General features: G+C 40.2%; 2 protein-coding genes and 1 pseudogene across 2 annotated transcripts in view; all 3 read left to right on the plus strand.

Moving 5' to 3' along the window:
- LOC109068812 (E3 ubiquitin-protein ligase TRIM21-like) overlaps nucleotides 1–24,342 on the plus strand; it is a 170,901-nt gene that overhangs the window by 36,709 nt on the left and 109,850 nt on the right. The gene's annotated exons all lie outside the window — the stretch shown is intronic.
- LOC109064913 (pyrin-like) lies at nucleotides 1,472–3,473 on the plus strand. Its single transcript, XM_042728806.1, has 3 exons — nucleotides 1,472–1,541; nucleotides 2,645–2,671; nucleotides 2,783–3,473. The coding sequence occupies exons 1-3, from the start codon at nucleotides 1,475–1,477 to the stop codon at nucleotides 3,337–3,339; spliced, it is 651 nt and encodes a 216-aa protein (XP_042584740.1). The 5' UTR covers nucleotides 1,472–1,474; the 3' UTR covers nucleotides 3,340–3,473.
- LOC122138007 lies at nucleotides 14,185–15,777 on the plus strand (annotated as a pseudogene).

Here is a 24,342-nt window from a genome sequence, read left to right on the forward strand (position 1 = left end):
GAACAATCAGAGGAAAGACAAACTTAAGGAGCTTGAGGAATCTTCTGCACAATACCAGGTACATACAGTACAAAATATGCAAATATTAATCAGACAAGCAGTTTGGAAAATGGATGATTCTAATTTTCCACAAAAAAACAAGGAAAAGACAATGAGCTGATTACAATGCAAACCCCGCCTCATCTCAGCAAAAAACATTAGATAAAGACAAGAGCCAAACACAGCATGACACATTTATGTAATCATAGCAGGGTAGGGATCAAAGGATGTTTTATTCTTTGAGAGATCTATACATCAGCAGATGCTTGTGAAGAAGAATGCGCAAAGATTGTGCAAAGATGTCTCACAAAGACAGACCTCTGAGTTTGAGCTGACCAGATATGTTTTACAGGACTATACTAGCCTTTCTACTTCAAAATGTCATGTTTAATTAATTAATAATTGTTACTTGCTATTTCTTTGTAATTGATTTTGAAATGTATTGTTTGCTCTTTATTTTACATTTTAAGTGCATAATTTTATTTGATTTAATTTGTATTTTATATTATTGGGTTTTTGTCAATTTTATTTGTTATATTGCCATGGCAACATTTCTGATTTTCATTTAAGTTACTTGCTGTTTCTTTTAATTAATTTTGGAATGTAGTAATCATTCTGGAGTAATAAGTACTAATGATTATTGCAGTATTCATACATTTATATTTAGCCTATTTTTCAGTTTAATTTAATTTTTTTCATTTTTTTTATTTTGCTTTTATTTTCATTATTATTATTGTTATTATTAAATAGCTCTAATTATTTTTTTTTTTTTTTATTTCATTTTCACTTTTAGGCATTTTAGCATTTAAATTAATTATATATTAAATAATGATTATGATTATAGTTTTCATATTATATTTTATTTTATTTTGGCTTGATCTAATTTTCAAAGATAATTTTTGCTTCAGATTTAGGTTTAATAACAACACTAACCCAGACTCAAAGAAATGATGTAAAGCAAGCCCATCCGATTAGAGTTTTCCAGACCAAGAATATGCATTTTATCAACATGCGTCCAACATGCGTCCACTGCTCACAGGCTCTGCTAGAGAAGGAGCAGCAGGAGATACAGGAGGTGTTTGCTGCACTGATGGAGGCACTGAGGAAAACAGGGCAGGTGCTGCTCGCTCCTCTGGAGGATGGGAGGAGGTGTTTGGAGAAAGAGATGGACGAAAAGACGCAACAAATACAAAAAAGACATTCTCAAGTACAAGGAGGCCATCGAGTCTTTGAATCGCACCAAGAATGAGGAAGATGACATCCTCTTCATCCAGGTTAGTCAAACTTGACTAACAATTTAAGAAGTAAAACTTATAGTATATTTACTAAATGTTTTACATGTGTTTTGGCCTTTCTTAGTCCTATCCGTCCGTGCCAGCTGAGTTCTCAGATGACTGGACACTTTCCATTGACACTGAGTTAAACTTTTGGCAAAATGAGAAACACAAAGGCAGAGTTAATGGATGAGATTGAGACACATCTGAAGAAACTCTGCGCTGTTGGTGAGAGATTATATTTGAGAGTTGGGATGCAATTGCTCATAAATTGCATTTGGATAGGCTTATTTGAACTCGTACTACACTCACTGTAAAAAAAAATAAAAACCTCTCCAACTCTTCAATTTCTAGTGACTGGTTACATCAAAATTTTTCAATTGGCCTAATTACAGTTATAAAATTAAATTCACACTAATTCAATTTGGCCAACTGAAACATTTAGATGTGATTAGTCAATATAAAAATTTGGAGAGGTCTGATTTATTTATTTTTTTTATTTTTTTTATTTTTTCCTACAGTGCTGTTTGTTTGCCCTTGTGAAAAAGAAGTAGGCTACACTTCAGCATACTTTTGAGAGAGTACTTATTATGGAAATAATATATTTTAAAAGAACATACTTAATGTTTTCAGACACTTTACTGCATGTTAAATGCAATTAAATTAAAATGCATTGCAGTTAAAATTCATATTTAATGTAATTTTGTTGAACTTATAGTGTTTTTGACCCACTTAAGTACATCTTCATATGTAATTTCATAATTACACTGACTGTCTTTAAAATAAGTACTGCTGAATGTACTGAAGCATTTATGATACACTAACATATACTTTAATGCAATTTCTTTTGAAACATCAAAATGTATTTTAAAGTAAAACTTTTAATGTGACATTATTACAATTGTCACTTTTTAAAAGTACTTGAGTGTTAAGAAACGGTCATGAAAGTGTCTCTTTTTAAGTCACTTAAGTAGCCTTTGATTCTATTAATATTATATTATCTGCAAGTACAGTTTTAAAATATACTTTTGTGGTTTAAAGTGCACATTCAAAACAATTAAGTGCACTTAATTATGTGCACAGGCATGAATGGCACCTGAGATCCTGTTGTGTTGAAGAGGAGATGTGGATATGATGGTATCTGTTGTATAATTTAATGTAGGCTACTTTACAGTAACATTGAAGAATCACTGTCTATGAATATGGCTATTGCACGGTATCAAGGTGTTTTATGGTTCAGACAGTCTCACACTTGTAAATTTGATGTGTAAATTTGTTCACTATATCTTTTCTTTTTTTCTTCTTTTTTTTCTCTTTCTTTTTTTTTACAGAAATTAGAAGGATTCACAGCTTCTCAGGTATGTGTAGGAACAGTTTTTGAGCTAGTTCTTCTCTTTGCATGTTTACAAATCTCTCAATCTTTGCAGAATCTCAGGCATTCAGTAACTAAGAATCTGGTCTTTGTGCAGTAAACGTGACTCTGGACGCTGTAACAGCGCGTCCGCACTTAGAGGTGTCTGAAGACGGTAAAGAGGTGCGTGACACCAGAGCAAGTCACGACATCCCGGGCGGCCCGCAACAGTTCGACCTGGTCGGAGGAGTCTTGGGAAAACCTCACATCACTTCGGGAAGAGCTTTCTGGGTGGTGGAGGTGGGGAATAAGGTGGGCTGGGAGCTCGGGGTGATGAGGGATGGAGCGAAACGGAAGGGCAAAGTGTCCTACAAACCCAGCAAGGGATACTGGGCCATCGTGTTCTGTGCTCAAAACATGTACAGAGCTTTAGAAGACCCTCCAGTCCAGCTCCATCTGGAGACCAGACCCCAGAAGCTGGGAGTGTTTGTGGACTGTGAGGAGGCTCTGGTCTCCTTCTATGATATGGAGGCTCTGTCACATATTTACTCGTTCACTCGCTGCAGCTTTAATGGATCCATCCGTCCGTACTTCAATCCTCATCCCAACAATGACGGAACCATCTCGAGCCCGTTGGTCATTTGTCCTCTCAATCAAACCGACATCTCTGTGTGAAAGCAAGGGCTAAATGTAATTTCTTCAAAAAAATGTTTTTATCATATATATTTTCTTTATATTAATATGATGTTTCTATTTTATTAAACATGTTCAATGCACTATCTATCTATCTATCTATCTATCTATCTATATATATATATATATATATATATATATATCTATCTGTGAAATGGTAATAAAACTATTACAATAGGCAATTGTATATGCATGTGAAATGCAGCATTTATTTAATAAAATACAGGGAAAAACAGGTTGTTTATTTGATAAGACAGAAAAAAATAGTCGCATTGTAAAATAGTACTACAATTTAAAATCTGTATTCTATTGTAATATACTTTAAAATGATATAATGCATGACTCCTCATCTTTGATGATTAACAATAATTGTAGGTATAAGAGGGAGAGCTTGTTTGCGCACACACTTGTGAACAACTCTCATCTCGTCTTTCACAGTGTTTGTATTTTTGTTCATGTAAATCATGGCCTGAGAGCAGGACAGATGAGTGACTTACACATGTAAATCCACAGGGAAGTGTTTGCTTTATCCAGAGACTGGAGAAGAGTGCTGAGCATTCTCAGAAAAAATAATGACTTTTATTTCTAACCGCTTGCATTAGTCACTTTCTGAAATGCGGACTTGAGTTTAATGTCTGAATGGGGAGAAGAACATCTGTCAGATTTGATAAAACTCTGATAAAAAAGAAAAAACGACAGTTGTTCATAAAATGAAAGCATTTGAAATATCAGTATTTGAGTGTTATTAAAGACTTCAAGACAAATGATGAGTCAGCCAGGCCTTGACACTCCTCACAGAGTTATCCTGTGGCAGCCGCAGGAATCGAATGATGGATTCTGGGTAGAACTTGCATCAAGGTCAGGTCAGGTGAGATTTTGCAACATCATGATAAAAATATCACAATCACTTTGTCAGTTCAGCTAAAAGTTCACAGACCATATGTTTTGTTGATCCTGGAGCAACAGTGTTATCAAAGAAACAGTTTTAACCCCGTCTGTCACCTCAGCCGAAAGGATGAACTATTACTAAAATCACATCGCAAAGAATTATATATATATATATATATATATATATATATATATATATATATATATATCTATATATTATATATATATATATATATATATATATATAATGTATATGTTTGTATATGTATATACATGTATATACACAGATTCCCTTTTAACAGTGAAAATGTCTTTTGCATTTTCATTTTGTTATGACTCTGCGCTTCCTTTTCTTGCCTGCTGGTGGCGGGATGATTTGGGAGGGTTTGGAGAAATGCACACCCCTGTCGAATAATCTCCTCTTATTGTGGAGAGGATAAAGATGGGACTGATCCTCTCCATTTCACTTTTTCCATGGGAACAGCAGTCCTAAGGGGAAGTCATCGGCTTGAACCTTTGTTTTGTTGTAGCCTATCAACATGTCCTCACCATTTGGATTATTATTTAAACCCTAGACATTATGTCAAATTATTTTGTAATGTATCATTTTGACACTTGAATAAAGAATCTTGCAAGTTAATCAATCTGAACAGGTGCTCCTATTTTATGTTATGGTCGAGAACTAGCTGGCCATGACATAAATTGGGTGTATCGTCAGCGATCCTTTGGTGTAGGAGTGTTGGTGAGTAGGCTATGTGATTATTTTGTGAATGGTTACCTTTATGAATGAGAACTCTGGTTAGTTAGAGTGTATCCAGCTGGGATGCGTATACAATCCTTCCGACGGAACACTATTTGTTGTTTTGTTTATTATTTTACCTTTTTTATTGTTAAGGGTTATCCTGGGTGGAGAATTAACTCTCTGTAGGGGGTACGCTTTCAGACTTTCAGTTTAACTGATCATCACGGAGTTCAGCGTTTAATGCCGCCCCGAGCCCGGTACACCTTTCAAGACTAGGTAGGAATTAGTTTTTTTTTTTGTAGTTAGGAGCTGGAGTTTCTCAGAAAAAAAAAAAAAAGTAAATTGCGTTTGTGTGTATAGTGTGTTCTTCTCTTCGTGCTTACATTGTGTTTTGACGTGGTAAGTCTTCAGAGTATAGGTTGCGTAATACACTGACGTAGTTCCTCTTCAAAGCAGTGGTTTATGGGAGTTGTATTTCTGGTAAACAGTGTCTCACGTGCGTGAGCTGGTTGTTTACTTTGTATTCTTGTAGTATACATATATGAACAGGATGTCTTCGGTGCTCGAAGATTTCTTCACGTGCCCCTCAGAAGCTTTACTTGAGAGTTGTACAAAGGAGCAACTGGTGCAAATTGCCGAACGCTTCAGTATCAATCTTACTACTCAAGTGAAGAGGCTGAAGGAAACAATTGTTACTACTTTGAAGCAATCACTCTTTGACAGAGGAATTTTAGAGGTAAGCGCTGAGTTTATTGCTCCCAGTGAGTCACATGTGTATACTTCTGGTGAGGTTGACAGTGAAAGTGACATAAAATTTCCAGATTTGTCTTTGCAAGAGAAACAATTGTATTTAGATGCCATGAAAATTTGTGCTGAACGTGACGATCGCGCTATGAAAGAACGAGCGGTTGGAAAGAGAATTTGCAAAGAGAAAAATAGATCACCAGTTAGCAGTGCGAAGATTGGAGCTTGAGTTAGAGAGGGAACGAGACAAGAGAGCGTTTCAGTTAAAAAAGTTGGAGTTGGAGTTAGCAGTAAAAACAGCAGATGTTACACGAGTAGATTTGCCTCCTGTTTTACCACAGCATTCAGCTGTAGGTGAACCTGTGTTTGATGTTCACAGAAATATGAGATTAGTTTGGCCATTTTCTGAAAAGGATATTGAGAAATATTTATATCACTTTGAACGTGTTGCTTTATCCATGAAATGGCTGAAAAGCTTTTGGACTTTATTGTTACAGTGTGTTTTCACAGGTAAAGCACAGGAAGTTTATTCTGCTCTCTCACTGGAACAGAGTGGTGAGTTTGATATTGTGAAATCTGCTGTGTTACATGCGTATGAACTTGTGCCTGAGGCATATCATCAAAAATTTTGGAATTTGAATAAAACTGATGAATGTACTCATGTTGAATTTGCAAGAGAAAAAGAAAAAAAAAATGTTATCGTTGGTGCACTTCAATGAAAGTTACAACAAAAGAGCAGTTAAGAGAATTGGTACTCTTGGAGGAGTTTAAACAGTGTGTTCCTCATGCTGTAGCTATGTATCTCACTGAACACAAGGTGAATACACTATCTGAAGCTGCTATCATGGCTGATGAATGTGTTAACCCATCGCGGGTCATTTAGTTTAGTCAGCCTTAAAAACGGCATAATAATAATAATAATAATAATAATAATAATAATAATAATAATAATAATAATAAATTTTATTTATAATGCGCCTTTCACATGCTCAAAGCGCTACAACATACAAAATAGTCAAACAATCAAACAAACATTGCAGGAAAAAAAATAAGTATCAGAAAACACAATTTATAAATTAAAAGCTTGAGTAAAAAAATGTGTCTTAAGAAGTCTCTTAAAACAATCCACAGAAGCAGCATCCCTGATAGACGCAGGTAATGTATTCCATAACTTCGGCGCATTACAGGAAAAGGTCCTTCCCCCCATAGTTTTTAATTTACAACACGAGGCTGACACAGAGAGAGAGAGCCAGCAGAGCGGAGAGAGCGAGCAGGAATGGATGGAGTAACCAAATCACAGATGTAATCTGGAGCCAGCCCATGTACTGCTTTATAAGTTAAAATCAGAACTTTAAAATCAATACGTGACTGAACTGGAAGCCAGTGCAGTTGCTGGAGCACCGGTGTGATGTGATGGCGTGATGAGGTGTGAGTCAAAACACGTGCGGCAGAGTTCTGTATATATTGCAACCTCTTAATAGAGTTTGCAGGTAAACCCGCAAAGAGAGAGTTACAATAATCAAGCCTTGATGTGATGAAAGCATGGATAAGCTTCTCTGCATCAGGCCTAGAGAGAAACGGTCTGATGCGCGCAATGTTTCTGAGATGGAAAAAAGCTACCTTCGTTATGTTATTAAAATGAGACTTAAATGTTAGCTGGGCATCGAAAATAACCCCCAAATTACGAACCTGACCAGAAGGGGACAATTGGGTGTTGTCTACTGAGATTCTAAAATCTTTACATTTACTGACATCACAAAGGAGTGCCAATTAATAAGACTTCAGTTTTGGAGCAGTTTAGTTTAAGAAAGTTGAGTTTCATCCACGCTTTAATTTCCATCAAACAGTCAGACAGGTTTGAAGAGGAAAAATTAGACATGAGTAAGTCTAAGTTTTGCTTTCAAGCTAAGACAAAGTCTCCTGTGATGAGTAGGAACATTAAGGCGACAGTTGCTGAACATTCAAGTAAGCCTGCACTCTCATGAGACATGGGGTGCTTTTATTGTAAAAAGCCTGGCCATAAAATATCTGACTGTCTTATTCTTAAGAAGAAAGAGAGACTGTCAAAACCTATTTCTTTGGTTTCTACTTCGCCATTCATTGTTGATACTCATGATGAGAAAGATCGCCCTTTACCTAGTTCTGGTGGTAAATCTGATGATCGGTGTGTAACTTCCTTTGATTATACACCCTTTATCACTGAAGGAACAGTGTCATTGCCTGGTTCAAACAAAACAGTGCCAGTGCGTCTTCTTTGAGATACGGGAGCTGGGCAGTTGTTTCTTCTAGAAGGAATTTTGCCCTTTAACCCTCTGAAGTCGATTAACGCGTATACGCATTTTGGGGTATTTTCTCCTGATAACCCCGAAAAGAACTTAAATTACACTTTCAGTTTTGATCGTACAGATAAGAGCAATACATCAATCGAATCTGTAAAGGGTCTACTTTTTTTGGTAAACAGACATAATAACAACAAAACTTTGTGCATTTATAAAATAAAGATAACAAACAAGGTGTGCTGTCTGCAGCCTTTGTCTGCGCTGATCTTCAGTTACAAACGCGTCATTAAAATGAACTGTAACTCAGTGAATACTCAACACAGAGACATGAGAGAGATATCTATAGAAAGCCTGACATGTCTACTTTTAAGCTAAACAAGTGCTGCTGAAAAACAAATATTCTGTGATAAAGTAATCCATATGAAAACAACGCGATGTCCGTTTTTCACGTCTCCCTTCATTATCTTCTAATGCGACCACGCCCCCGCGCCGAGCGCGCTTTTGAGATTCAAATGTTTCACTAAAGCGCGCGGCTTGAATACGCCCACACAACAGAAGACAACGCAGCTAGATTGTTCTTCAAGTTTTTTTTATTTTACTGCTTCGCGATGAGAGGAATAAGACATAATTCACCCCATAAAGATGTGATGTGGTTGAGGATTTGAGATTTGGGATTTCCTCAGAAAAAAAGTATGAAGCACTTTATTCAGCAGAGATCATAAACATGAGTAAGTCTTTTTTTATTTATTTATATACTTGTACTAGTTTTAACATAACGTGTAAACATTTTACTAGTTAGACTTTTTCCAAAGACTTTTTTCAAACTATAATTCCTGACTAAATGTATAATCAAGTGAAATATTATGAAGTTTCAATAACAATATACACCACCATTCAAAAGCTTGATGTAAATAATATAAATGTACCAATAAATGTAACTGTAACAAACAATGCTATTCTTTCAATTTATCCCCCCTAAAAAACCTGAAAAAATATTCTCAGCTCTTTTCAACATTAATAATAATAATAATAATAATAATAATAATGATAATAATAACAATCATTTTTTTTTTTTTTTTTTTTTTTTTGAAAATAAGATTGTTAAAAGGATTTCTGAAGGATTGTGTGACTGGAGTAAAGATGCAAAAAAATTCAGTTTGAAAGTCAGCTTTGATTGTTCCTAATAAACTGTTTAACTGCACTCACAAGTGAATATTAAATTATGTTGTGGGATAATTAAATATATTCTAAATAAAGTACAAACATAAAATTATATACATTTATTTTGTCCTCACATTCTTTCTTGTAACTCATCCCTCTCAGTGACACAGCTGACTGAATGGCTCATTATGCAGCTCATTATGCAAGCCTTTGTCTTTTCAGGTGTGAATTCATGATAGTTGACGCCTACTCGCATATGACTTTTACCAACAAAAAGTGTCTTAGAAAATTTTAATCAATATATTGTTTTCTGTAAGTGAGTAAACAAGATGATTTTCACATAATTTAGAAAAAAAAATTCTAGGCTACAAGCTCCAGTTCTCAAAAGTCCCGGGAACCAATTTTCTGTATGTGTTTTATTGCCTTATTCAAGTGATTTAATATTTTTTATTTTTTCACTAACCACGCATAACATTTTTTTTTCTCAAAAACACAATCATGTACATACATGCTGCTCACATATTATTATAGCCCAGTTTGTGCTGATTACAGTGAGATTAGACTTTAGCCATTTAGATATTTAAAAGAAACTGAAAAAAAGCACAAATGTCAGTGCATGACAAAACTTCTCCAGGCCCCAAAAATACCCTTAGACTCCAGAGGGTTAACTTCTGAAACTGCTACTGGAACCCATGTACTAGTACGAGGTTTTGAGATGGGGTTTGTTGAAGTGCCTATGCATCGAATCCATCTTTCCTCTGCCATCGTATCTGGTGATGTTGTAAATTGGTGTCCGTTCTGCACTTCCAGTTCCTGGGATAACATTTATTCTGGGAAATGATTTAGCTGGGGGGAATGTTTGGGGAGGGAGTAGTGTGGCCACTCCGCCCATAATAGTATCTATACCCAGAAAATCTGATGTTGAAAATCATAAAGAATTCCCTGATTTGTTTCCTGCTTGTGCAGTTACTCGATCAATGGCTAAACCACTGTTTGAAAATCAAGTTGTAGAGGTTCCACTTCATGACACTTTCTTTTACACTGTTAATACAGGTGAACAAGGATCTGATGCGTCTAAATGTCCTAAACAAAAAGACCTAAAGGCCTGCCCTTTGCTGTCTTCTGACCAGGAAGATTCTATGGTACCGCAACGTAAATTTACTGACACATCTGAGGTTTTGTCCACCCCTGAGAAAACTAATGTTGATATCTCTGATGTTGATGGCTGCTCTCTGACTTCCTTGTTACAGATCTCTCGAGAGGATTTCATTATATTTTTAAGAGTGTCATCGCTCTGCTGGGCTCTATTTTCTGCAGCAGGGTCTAAGAAGTGTTCTGATCATCTTTCCTCTTCGTACTTTCTTGATGATGGTCTGCTTTGTCGGACAGAGGTCATGCATAAAGATGCTTCTCTGGAACCTAAAACTCAAACTGTAATGCCTCTTACAGTAAGAGACTCTGTGTTGAATTTGGCTCATCAAGGACTTGCTGGTCATACCGGAGTCCGGAAAATGTATGATCATGTTATGCGACAGTTTTAGTGGCCTAAGGTAAAACGAGATGTGGCTAAGCATACACGATCTTGCCATACATGTCAGAATACTGGTAAGCCAAATCAAAAAGTGCCTGTTGCTCCGTTGCAGCCTATTCCTGTTGTTTTCCACTCCTTTTGAGCACTTGATCATTGACTGTGTTGGCCCTTTGTCCCGGTCTAAGACTGGTCACCAGTATCTTCTCACTGTTATGTGCCAGACTACCCATTATCCTGCCGCTTTTCCGTTGAGGTCTTTCACTACAAAGTCTATTTTGAAGGCCCTCACTAATTTAATGTGGACCTTTTGGAATTCCCAAAGTTATTCAATCTGATCAGGGTTCAAATTTTATGTCGAAACAGTTCTCAAAACCACTGCGTCAGCTTCGAGTAAACCACAATATTTCTAGTGCTTATCCACAGAGTCAATGAGCTCTTGAAAGGTTTCATCAAACCTTGAAGTCTCTTTTAAGGTCATATTGTGTGGAACTCGATGCGGATTGGGAAGAAGGTCTGCCGTGGATGTTATTAGCTATACGTGAGGTAATCCAAGAAAGTCTTGGTTTCAGCCCAAATGATCTAGTGTTTGGACATGTAGTACGAGGACCTACTGTTGTTCTGGCTGATGAGTGCCGAATGTCTAAGCCTTCTGAAAACATTTCAGATTATGTGAGTGGATTTCAGCGTAGACTGTATGAGGCATGAGCTATTGCTAAAAAGAAGTTGAGTAAGTCTCAAACAAAAATGCACCAACACTTTGACCGGAAAGCTAAGTTGAGAGAGTTCCAGGTGGGTGATCAGGTATTGGCTTTGCTACCTCTTCCTGCTAACCCATTTCAAGCAAAATTTACAGGACCTTACAGTGTAGCTAAACACCTTTTCAGATAATAATTATCTGCTGAATACTCCTGATTGTAGGAGAAAAGTGCAAGTTTGTCACCGTAATTTGTTGAAATATTATGTAGTTCCTGCTCCTTCTGTCTCTGTTAGTGTGGTAAATACTTGTGATTCTTTTAATCCAGAACAGTCTCTTTATTGCAACATGAGTGGTGATTCTTCAGAGAAGGCTAATGAGGATGGGAATCTTCTTTCGCGAGAAAAAGTAGACGGGCGACTTAACAACAGATTCTGGCTGACCTGTCCTCTCATCTTTCTTATTTGACAGAGAAGGAGAGGAATGATGTCACTGAGTAATGTCGTTTCCTTCTCTTTTTCTTGACGTCCCTGGTTGTACTTCTGCCATTGAACATGACATCGACATAGGAACTTCATGTCCTGTTAATCCTTTAAAACGAGATTTGCTAAAGCAAGAAGTGAACTATTTACTTGCTCATAACTTGGATGAACCTAGTTTTAGTTCATGGAGTTCTCCCTGCGTTCTAGTGAATAAATCCGATGGCTCATATCGATCTTGCACCGATCATCGAAAACTTAATGCTGTGACAAAACCGGACTACTTCCCTTTACCTCGTGTGGATGACTGCGTCAATCATGTTGGCTCTGGCCGATACATTAGTAAGTTTGACCTTTTAAAGTGGTACTGGCAGGTGCCTTTAACTACTCGTGCAAAAGAGTCATCCGCCTTCGTTACGCCCGATGCTTTCCTGCAGTACACGGTAATGCCTTTTGGGGTTTGTAACGCACCCTCAACTTTCTTGACTGGTAAAACCGTATACTGTATGGAATGCCCGGATGTGAGGCATATCTTGATGACGTTGTTCTGTATAGTTTCTCCTTGTTTGAGCATCTTAACCAGATAAAATAACTCTTTTCCTGCTTAGCTAAGGCTAACCTTAATATCAGCCTGAATTCGGAAAGGCGACTGTTGCGTATCTGGGTAAGGTAGTGGGAAATGGATGTGTGAAACCTATCGAGACCAAGGTAGAAGCCATTTGTAGCTTCCCAACGCCCACCACTCGTCATGAATTGCGACGATTTCTCAGCATTGGCGGGATATTATAGGAGTTTTTGTGAGAATTTTGCTAGTGTAGTTTCACCTCTCACCAATTTGAGTCTGAAAATACATTTGAGACATGTCAGCAGGCTTTTGAAAATGTAAAGCTTTACTGGCATGTGCCCCTGTTTTGACAGCCCTGAATTTTGAAAAGTCTTTTAGTCTTGCAATTGATGCTAGTGCTTGTAGTGCGGGCGCAGTTCTCTTGCAAGAACATTAGAATGGGATTTAACATCCTGTTAGTTACTTTTCAAAGAAATTTTCCCGGCATCAACAGGTCTACTCCACTATTGAGAAGGAAGCCCTTGCCCTAGTGTTGGCTGTTCAACATTTTGAGGTATATCTGGGGTCAATTGCTGCGCCAATCATTGTTTATATGGATCATAACCCTTTGGTTTTCTTGTATCAGATGAGAAATTGAAACCAATGACTTCTGCGATGGAGTCTCATTTTACAAGCTTTTTCATTTAGAAATTAAACAAACATGTAAGGGGAAAAGATAATGTTATAGCTGACACCTTTTCCAGAATGTAAAATTGTGATGTCTGTGCTGCCTGTTTCTCTTTTTCTTTGCATCTCTAGGGCCCAGAGTTGTTGAAGAACAAAGTGGAGTAAAAGACGTTATTTTTAGACAACTAGAACCTTTTATTGTGTCGGTCTCTTGGGTGGGTGCTTTACTTTCTCTTTCCTTTTGTTTTTGGATTCGTTGCCAAATCTTTTTGAGGAGGGAGGTGTTATGATCCTGCGCTTCCTTTTCTCGCCTGCTGGTGGTGGGATGATTTGGGAGGGTGTGGAGGATTGCACACCCCTGTCGAATAATCTCCTCTAATTGTGGAGAGGATAAAGATGGGACTGATCCTCTCCATTTCACTTCTTCCAGGGGATTGGCAATCCTCAGGAGAAGTCATTGGCTTGAACCTTTGTTTTGTTGTAGCCTATCAACATGTCCTCATCATTTGGCTTATTTAAACTGTAGAAATTGTCGTAATATTTTGTAATGTATCATTTTGACACATGAATAAAGAATCTTCTAAGTTAATCAATCTGAACAGGTGCTCATATTTTGTTATGGTCGAGAACGAGCTGGCCGTGACAATTTCCATTCACATTGTATTTCATGTCGTGAATGTAAAATAATTTCTGCTTGTGTTCAAGGATAATGGTCAAGCACTTCTGAAACATTGTGTTTTTAGAGGGGAAAAAATGAAGTTGCAGTTGTCAAGGCCAGGCAAGCAATGAGTCTGAATTACAGAAACAACTTAATAGGTTTGATGACAGCACCGTCTACTGGTCAAAATATTAAACACAGTAGTTTGAGAAATAGAAAATGTATCATAAATATAAAGACATGAGCTAAGGCTGATGATAATGCTGTATTTTGTTTCAATATTTGGTTTATTGAACCTAAAGATGGCAGGTGACAAGAGAAGCAGATTGAGGCGGGGCTGCATCTGGGGCGGGGCTACATGTTTGGGTTGTGTTTATTAAATATTTGAATTTCAGGAAAATTTGAATGTGAACTTGACAAATGTACACAGCATATAATCACCAAGGTAAACTACACTCATCCATCCCCTTCGACTGTATAAAGAAGAGCATTAACCACCTCTCTGCAGACTCTCTTCTGTTTTCAGAGATTCACCATGAGACAGCTTGTTTTTCTTCTGTGTGTTTCTTCACGTTGAGTAAAATCGCAGATAATAATTTTAGTGAATGCAAAAAGTTCTTGAACAATGTGCCTCCTGATTTCACAGCACCAGCGGGCGTCTCAGTCGTGCCCATCTGTCAGTGTGTTTGGGATGTCAAAAATGATGAGCAAATTTATCTTTATGCAACTTTGTACAGCACGACCTGGAAGATCCCCGTCTACTCTGCGTATGTGTTTGGCAGCCCAAATATCAGGAGATGTGACACCTGGTACATTGAACCTCAGGTAAATATTGTTTAAATTAACATTGTGGGAAGAGGATGGAGTTTGTACTTTTTTATTTTTTTGGATATTAAAATACTCATATTTCAATGTTTAAGACAGCTGTCAGTAAGTTATTCAGATTCCTTAAAATAGTTCTGGGGTGGGAGTATTGGGTCTTTGTGTGACTAATGGCAAATGGAAGGAATGTTTGAGAAACCTGTTTGAAAAGTCATAACTAAGTCATTTAACTCTTGTGTTTCTCATTCTCTTTAGCTGGATGGAGATCCTGAGCCATGTGTGCGGCCTGAAGGCTACGGTACAGAAATTGGTAAAAATCAGGCTGTGAATAAAGACTCACATGAAAATGGCTATGACAAAGGTCACTTCTTTCCTGTGCTCCAAACAAGCAATCATCTGTCAATGCTGGCCACATCCACACTGACCAACACAGCTCTGCAGAAGTCAACTTTCAATCGTAACGCATGGCTGAGACATGAGAAAGCTGTAATAGGAAGACCTCAAATCTTGTGATAAGGAGGCTTATGTGGTGACCGGTGTAGTTCCTGACACAAAAGTCAAAATTAATAATAGAGTCACTGCGTCAAAGTACTACTGGAGAGCCACCTGCTGCCTGAAGGGTGGTCAGTACATAGGGAAGGGCTACTGTGGACCGAACAAGCAAGACAAAGTGCAGGAATTAACAATAGAAGAACTTAACAAAAAGCTCCAAGAATTTTACAAAGTTAAAAGTCCCATTTCAATTTTTCCAGCCCAGATTTCTCTAAAACTGAATAGAAAACGTGAGCGGCCAAGCTAGAATAAACCTTAGCTGTGATGCAGTTCATTGACACAAATCTTATGTTCCTCTTGTGTAACTTTGTTCTTCTCTCATATTTCTCCTTACAATATGTGATTGAAACTCCAGTGAGACATCATAGAAATGTGGAAATTAGGCAACATTTCCCATTCTCCATCCTCTTTTTTTTCCAAACTGACTCTCCTAGCATTGTGTGAAACTGATACAGTATGGACTATACCAGGAACTGGGTGCATTTTGTCATCATTCTTTGCTTGATTACCTGATTTCAGACCAACAGAGGGAGACAGAGACTGACAGAGCAGATTTCAGGATAAGATTTTTATAAAGCCTTTAATTAGTCATTAAAAGAAACATTTTTGTAATCGATGTGTTTTAATTCATATTTTCCTCACAGCTCAGTGTACAAGGTAGTGGAGATTGTGTACCACTTGTGTTGTACCACTTTTTGCTTTAACATCTGTAACTAAGTGGGTTCTTTGTGCTAGATCTCAAACTTTTTCAAATCAAAGCTGTAAATACAGAAATATATATATATGTTTGTTTGTTTGTTTGTTTGTTTGTTTGTTTTCTTGCCCCGTAAAAGAGTAAAAAATTGTATGTAATTTAAGAGTTGTTAAAACAGTAATTAAAGTTTGTTTACAAATTAAATAAAGAAAGGTTACTGATTATCTATCTATCTATCTATCTATCTATCTATCTAAAATAAACAAACAAACAAAAAAGTACCAGATACGTCCGTTAAACAGTACCTGAGAGTCAAAGCTTGTAACATTACAATTTAAAAACTATTTAGAGTTTGTTACAAATTGAATAAAAAAGAAAACTAGGTTACTGGTTATTTATCTAAAACAAACAAAAAAAAGTATCAGCTACATTCGTTAAACAACACGTGAGAGTCAAAGTTCGTAACATTACAATTTAAAAAGTAGTTAGAGTTTGTTACCAGTTAGAAAAGAAAAATAGCCTACAGAGTATTATAGCATTTGTATCTTACCTCAAACTAAAACAAAAAAGAAGCGAAAGTAAAGTTTTTTAAATGTTACAAATCAGGAAAGTTAGCATTTTGTCATGACGGTAGAAAAAGTTAAACAAAAGAAATAAGATCCCCAGCAGAGCTTACGCGTTATCTATCGGATCAACCTCACGAGCCGCTGAGAAACTCAGAATGAGCTCAGGAGAGCTTCAGTCAAGCCACGCCTACAACCCTGTCCCTAACGCAGTGATAGTCGCCCTCAAATTGGTAGTAACGAGTGTTTAAAAAGTAGGGCTGGGTAAAAATATTGATTCATCAATGCATTGCAATTATTTGTTTCTCAATTCAATATTGATTAATCAAATCTTATGAATCGATTCAGCCCACCGGCCAGTGGCGGCGCTGTGGGCAACACTCTAGTGAGAGCATTCAGCGTTGTACAAGACGCCCTTTACCAAAACAGCAAGATGGCAGACAGCAGCTGCACTCCGTTCAAGCCTGTACCACCAACATTAAAAGCCGACATTTGGGCTCATTTTGGATTTCACTGTAAGCCGGGAACAAATGAAGAGGTGGATTAAACCAAAGTGGTCTGTAAGCATTGCCACACCGTTCTTAAAAATATTGTAACAACACAATTAACTTGCGCAACCACCTAGCTCGACACCATGCAGATCTAATGCAAGCGTGGCTAAGCCGGATGATTCTAAACAGACACAACTCAACAAAGCCTTTCACTGCAAATTTCCTTCAGGCTCCGTTCGTGCACAGAAGATAACAGGATCCGTGGCCGTCTACATCTGTAAAGACTTACGCCCATATAGTGTTGTTGAAAACGTGGGCTTTAAATACATGGTCAACACACTTGAGCCACGGTACGCCATACCTATGCGTAAAAACATATCACAGAAGTGGCCATGCCAAAGCTTTACATGGAGGTTAAAATGGAGGTTTTGGAGTCCTTAATGTCGGCAGAAAAAGTGGCACTTAACCTGCGATGGCTGGACCTCCAGAGCGACCGACCCGTACGTAACCATCACGTCTCATTTTATGTCAACTGATTGGGGTTGTAGCAACAATCACTTTCTGGGGAATAATTAACTCAAATGAAGTGAATATTCATGAGTCTATGAATATGATGTGCTTATTGCTTACAAATATTAAATTACCCAAAGAGGGAATATTTATTCATTTAAAGGTAATCTTTACTAGAATTAATGTAAGTTATCTAGACAATCTGTATCGTCCCGAGAACTGGATGCTAGACTTCTTTATCAAAGATCAATAAAAATACCCTTCTTACAAACTCCAAGAAATATTAATCTTTTGATCAGGAAGAACAATATTTTCTGTGTCTGTACTATTTAGATTACTGAAATTAATTCCTAGAAAACAAAGCTTTGTAGCTTAGATCACATGATTCAGGGATTTCGATCTTGATGAACAATAAAACGGTTCAATTCAAGCAAATTATTGTATTTAATAAAAGCGGACTAAAGAGTACATAACTACAATTCACACAGAGTAAATATGAGTATATAGCAAAACAAACAGTACAATTTAAACAAAATAATCGAACGAGAATAGTAATGAGATAGAGAGAGAGAGAAAGAGTGAAGGCAGATCTCAGAGTGACAGTTTTCAAACAGTTAACTTTGCGAGAGACTCCAAGTCATTGGATAATTTCACAAAAGTGGAATAGCCTAGACAACCTTAAACAGCAATTTTAAGTTGCGATATAAGAAAGTACTTGCTTTGATCTGGCTCTTGTGTGTTGCTGAGCTCAAATTGTCCGTTGTTGTAGCTTCTGCGTTGTCCGTTCCGGAGCAGATGATGCACGAGCTCAATGGTTAACGCGCATGTAAACTTTGCCAAAAGATGTTTAGACTTAAGTTCGTTTGGCTCGTGAGGACAATTGAACGAAGTCAAATATCAGAAGACCATAAAGAAAAACTAAGATAAAAATGAAAAGGTAGAAAAAAGAACAAATGGAGAGACTTCTTGAGAAGTCAGATCGCAAAGCTGAGAACCCCCTCTTTCTCTGGCAGAATGCCAAGAACAAGGGTTTTCCTTTGTTTTTATGGAAAGGTTTGGTTTACACCTATATCACCGTATGAACCAATGAAGTGTGAGAAACTGAGGCGGGAAAAATCTTCTTTGTCTGCTGATTTCCGCCCACTGGTCTAATTTATGGTGATGACAAAATTATAAATTTTTCCTCAGAAAGATTGTACTTCTGAAACAATGCATCTTTTAGTAATTTGCCGTTGAGATTCGTCACAGTCGGGTTTTTACGATCATACAGACACCATAAACTATAACTTTGCGAGTCAGGGATAGAGAGATACAGGATTGTTCCTAACTACATGCATATAAAGTTTGATTAAACACACACAGTAAACATTATATCTATTCCACTACTATACCACGTGAAGACATCTAAGCACCAAAAAGAGATACATTTAATAGATTTAGAGGTAGTTTTATCAAAAAGGTTCATGTGCGAGCCAGAAATGCTATGCTCGTGTGTGTGGTGTCTGTCTGTGTTGTGGAATGTCGTCGTGCCGTGAGTGAAAAAGGCGGGTGTTTGTCTTTCCTTTGAGGCTCACGAGAGTATCTCTGGACTGTCTTGAAGGTGTAATAACTGTCACCCACGCCAGGATGTTTCCGACATCGCGGCGCCCGAGTGGGGAGTTATGTTGGAGGATGTTGTAAAACAAACGTCCTTATCTTTTTTTAAGTTCTTGTCTCTGAGTTCAGAATGTGTTAGAGAGTCAGGATTCATTAATATGAAACAGATGGTTGAATACCATCCGCTCATTAGTGTTACATTCCCCCTTTGTGGTCGGATGATGCCCTGTGGTCATTATCGGACAAAACCCATCACAATGGTCGGATGGCAGGTGGGGAATCGTGACGGTCGGATAGCAGGTGTTTGTTAGGGCTGACGACCCAGCTCGATGAGGTCCGTATCCATTTCTGGTGTGGTACCTTCCCTCCGTGGTTTCCATCGGAGACCTCCAGTCAGGGTTGTCTTGAGTTTGGCTGCAGAGGTTCGCATCTCGTTGAGTTTCCTGTATAGGATGAAGGCCACACCAAGGGTCAGGGTGTGGCCGATGATCATGGAGATGCACAGTGCTGTGTCAGCTGCAGTCCAGGCTTGGACAACAGGTGAGGTGTTCAGAATGGGTGATCGAGACAAGGCTTGGAGGGCTGCGTCGACGGGAGCAATGTCAATGAGCTGAGGCCCCCCTTTTTCAATCCGTAGTTCTAACTCTGGACCTAGGGTGAAGTTGTAGTTCTTGAAGAAGGATGGGATTTCTAGTTCTGATTGGTACTCTTCACTCGGAAGATGGTATAAGGCCAGATCGTCAAGGTGGAGGATGGCCCTCGCGGGACTTGAATCCACATGCTCTGGTCAAGCAGGTTGACACGGGTGGCGGTATCATGCTGGTTGTAGGTCAGGGTAGCGGTACGTACTGGAGTGTTAATGAGCCATCTATCACCTACAATCTCAGCTTGTGTCTCGGTGACTTGGCTGTGAGGCTGGGCGTCGGCAGGGCAACGCGTGTCGCTGATCATGGGTTGCAACCCGCAGATTCCATCAGTATTGTCTCTAAGAAACGGTTTGCAGAGGTAGTGGATGTCTTTAGTCAGGGTGCACATGTGCAGGTTCGGGGCTAAGAACAGCTGGGTGTTGCTGTCATGGTATGCCACCACCTCAGGGGTACGTATCTTGATATGTGTGTTACCCTTCCAGAACCCCACATTAACAATGTCTTTGAGTCTGTAGATCCGGCTCGACTCTATGATGGGTAAGTTCAGGAGGAAACTCATCTCCTTCTGCTCGGGATCCACGTAAAGGGGAATAGCGCTGCCCAGTGAGTAGGTAAGGTGTATTTTCATAGGATCAGTGGGTGTGGTGATGGCGGAAGCCAGCACATTTTGCACCAGCCTTAAGGGTATTAGGTATGGTGGAATTCTTCCCATGGCTATACTGTCGATGGAGTAACTCACTTCCCGTAACATGTCAGTCATTAATGCTGTGACCAGCTGCGTTTGGGCAAAGTCATTCTGGAAGACAGTGAACAGCTGTTTCATGGAGTTCACGGTCTGGTTCAAAAGCACGCTATGAGTGTTGAGAATGACCACCGTTCCTTTCAATGTCTTTCCGATGGTTTGCAAGGATGCATTCTGTGTGGTAAGTTGCTCTTTTAGCTCTGGAAGTTCAGTCTGAATTTCAGCCACATGCCGTCTCACAGTGGCTATGTTTACTGCATTGACACTGGACATACCAATGTTGAACAGAGTTCCAACACCAGCGGCGGCTCTGAGCAATGCTCCCAGGAAAGGTTTGGAGCGGCTGTTGTGTCCACCTAATTCCGCCTGGGTAACAGTCATCTTCTCAAGTTGGTTGAGCATGTGCTTGACATCGGCCTCGGCGTGATAGAGGGAGTCCTCTGTCCAACGGGCACCGGCCCAGCTGTACTGGGCTACTGCGCGGGGGTAGTGTGCTCTGTAGACGTTGCGAGGGTCGAGTCGAACGTATACTTTCTGGGTGTGCCTCCGACAATTCGTGATCAGGAGTCCTGATTGTTCTCTCAATACAATGTCCGAGGCCGGACCCGGTGTGATAATGTCTGATGGCGGCTGGACTCTGCTTGTCTGGAGGCACAGGATGACAATCCACAGCAGAATCCTGTTACAGGCCAGATAGAGAGAGAGAGGTAGGGAGGAAAAGGGAAAAGAGAGAGGGAACAGGTCAGTGAGGGTTGTCCCGGGTTGGATGGGACAGTCTTTCCGCTTCGATGGCGGGCGGTTAAGTTTAGCTTGCATTGGCCCCTCCCTGTCTTTCTCTGCTAGTGGCCACATGTCTCTTAATCTGGTTACGGTGGACCCATTTGAGAACTGGTTCTCTTGATCCCCGGTTTAGCTGGATTTGGTACGCAACTGGGGAGAGTTTGTTCATAATCTCATGAGGTCCCGTCCAGTGTGGTAGGAATTTCTTTGACAGCCGCTGGGGGCCTGTCTGAGTTGGTGGGGTGAAGCTGTAATACAAGACCCTGTCGCCCACATTTAATTCCTGGTGTGATGCTTTCCGGTCGTAATATGCTTTCTGGCTTTCAGCGCTTTTTTGAAGGTGTTGCTGGGCAAAAGCAAAAGTTGTTTTCAAGTGTCTATGGAGCTCGTCAAGGTACTGGAATGTGGTGTAAGCGGTGACAAGGTTGGAGTCTCCTGGTTGATACAGCAAGTGTATTGGCAGGGTCATCTGCCGGCCAGTCATGAGTTCAAAAGGGGACACCCGTGTTGATTCCTGCGGGGTGGCTCTGATGGCCATCAGCACAAGGGGTAGTTTCACATCCCAGTCTTCTGGTTAGCAGACACATACTTTTTCAGCATGGCGACCACCGCTCGGTTCGATCTCTCTACCTGGCCGGACGCGATTGGATGGTGGCTGATGTGAAGTTTAGCTTGTACCCCTAGGCATTTCCAGATTTGTTGCATGATCTCGGCCGTGAAGTGGGTACCTCTGTCTCAGTTGACTCTCAGTGGCAATCCGAACCGGGAGAAGACGGATATGGTTCATCAGGAGGTATGCCGTGGTTTGGGCAGTGTCATTGGGTGCTGGCAGATACTCTACCCACTTGGTAAACTGGCACACCACCGTGAGAAAGTACTTGTTGCCTCTTGTTGACCTGGGCAGGGGTCCTACCCAGTCAATTTTGAAGGTCTGACCACGGGAACGTGATCCCTCTGCGTTGCAGTGGGGCTCTGTGGTTTGGGTTTGCTGGTGTGAACTGGCAGCACACAAGACATTCTCTGACGTACTCTGCCACATCTTGCTGCATGCCGGGCCAAAATGCCACCTGTGTCAGTGTGTCATACGTGGCTCTGGTACCGTGGTGTCCAGCACATGGTGTGTCGTGGGCGTACATTAGCATTACCCCCCTTTGGCATCGTGGCACCACGAGCCGTGGCGCTGTGCTGTCATCCGGTGCAAACCACAGAATGTCGTCCTGTACGCGCAGCATGTGTCTGGTGTTATATAGGTGTCGGAGGCACGAGTCATTAGTGAGCTCAGCCTGAGTGATAGGGTGGTTGGAGGGGTCAGAGAGGTGGTTAAGAATTGTCTTTATGGCAGTGTCAGAGGCTTGCATATCTGCAATGTCATTGTTGGAAATCTGCGGAGTTAGCGAGAGCGGCTGTGAGGCGGGCACTGCCACAGGTGAAGGTCGTTTGCTGCGGGTTAACACTGCAACATTGGGGCTGGGTGTGGGTTCTTGGGGTGACCACACCTCCCCATGTAGTGCGCCTGTTTTGGCGAGGGCATCAGTTTGATCATTTAGGTCTTTGTCCAGACCTGGTAGCTTTGAGTGTCCTTTTACCTTCTTCCAGTACACAGTCGTATTGTGTGTTTTTGTGATGTTATCACATTCCTGGAACAGGGCTTGGTGTTTGACTGGCTTGTTGTTTGCCATTTTGAAACCATTCTGTTTCCAACCTGGAAGGTGGCACACAAAACTGAGTCTGGCATAGTTAGAGTCTGTACAGATGAGGATTTCTCTGATGTCATGGGCTGATGCGATCTGCAGAGTTATGAGAATGGCTGCTATTTCTGCATATTGTGAAGACTGGGGACCTAATTTGAAGTGTTTTGGGGGGCACGGCTGGTCGTTGACCCACAGCACTCCTGCACCTGCCTTAAGGATGCCGTTGTGGTTGTAGGAGCATCCATCGACGTAGGCTGTGAGCATGCCTTGACACGCATTCTCTTCAAAGTACCTGTGACAGGTTGGTTGTTGCTGTTGGGGTTCTTGTACGCCTATTGCTTCTGCAGGGTGTGTTATCAGAGCAGTTTTGGCATGCGGCCAGGCCATTGCCCAGTGCAGACTTGTGATTCTGTGCATACCTTGCCTCAACATTGCGTCCTTGGAGAGCCATTAACCATGTGGCTATGCGTGAATTGGTGACCATCTCGGATTCGTTGGCTGTTGAAGAACATTACTGGCTGGTGGCAAGTCTCTATGATAACTTTTTGTGCCCCAATGTAATTGGACAATCGCTGAATGGCCCATACAGTGCAGAGCAGAGCTTTTTCACAGTCTGAGAACTTACACTCTGGTGGAAGCAGTGTCTTGCTGGCATAGGCAACTACTTTCTTGTCTTGGGCATGCCGTTGGTACAGGCCAGCACTGAGACATTGGTTGGAAAACACAGCTTCCAGGTAGAATTCCTTTTGTGGATCGGGGTAAGCAAGGCATGGAACGGTGCATAAATGTCTTTTTAGTTCTTTCATGGCATGTTCTTGAGTCTTCGACCAGACGAAAGGGCAGTCTTTTTTTAGCAGAGCTGTCATAGGTCTGGCAATGTCTGAGTAGTTGTAGCGATGAACTGTCGAGTAATTGCATACCCCTAGAAAACTCCGCAGCTCAGAGACGTTAGTGGGAGGCTTGATGTTTTGAATGGCATGAATACGGTTTGACTGTGGTTCAATGCCTTGGGATCCGATGAGCAGGCCCACGTAGTTAACCTTAGTTCGGCACCACTGTCCTTTGTGGAGGGCGATCCTGGCTCTGGCGGTGGATAATTGGTTCAGAACATAGATTAATTCTTTCAAGTGGTCGGCCACCATTGTGCTTTTCATGAGAACATCATCTACATAGATCAGGTTACCTCTCATTCTAGCGTCTGGGCAGGCTTTGTTCAGAAAGATGTTGAATTCAGCTGGTGAGTTGGCAAAGCCGAACGGACACCTGTTGAAGGTGAACTGTCGGTTGCCAAATGAGAATGTCATCTTGAGTTGGTCTTCCGGGTGCACCGGAATGGTCCAGAATCCAGAGGCCACATCAAGTGTAGAGAAGATTGTGGCTCCTCTGATTCAGGGTATTTCTTGTTCTAGCTGGGTCATGGGCCATCGTGACAGCGGCACCTGTTAATTCAGTTTCCTGTAGTCAATGGTGGGTTGCCATTTGCCGTTAGG

The sequence above is a fragment of the Cyprinus carpio genome, chromosome B7 (genome assembly GCF_018340385.1).
Source record: "Cyprinus carpio isolate SPL01 chromosome B7, ASM1834038v1, whole genome shotgun sequence".
Taxonomy (NCBI): domain Eukaryota; kingdom Metazoa; phylum Chordata; class Actinopteri; order Cypriniformes; family Cyprinidae; genus Cyprinus; species Cyprinus carpio.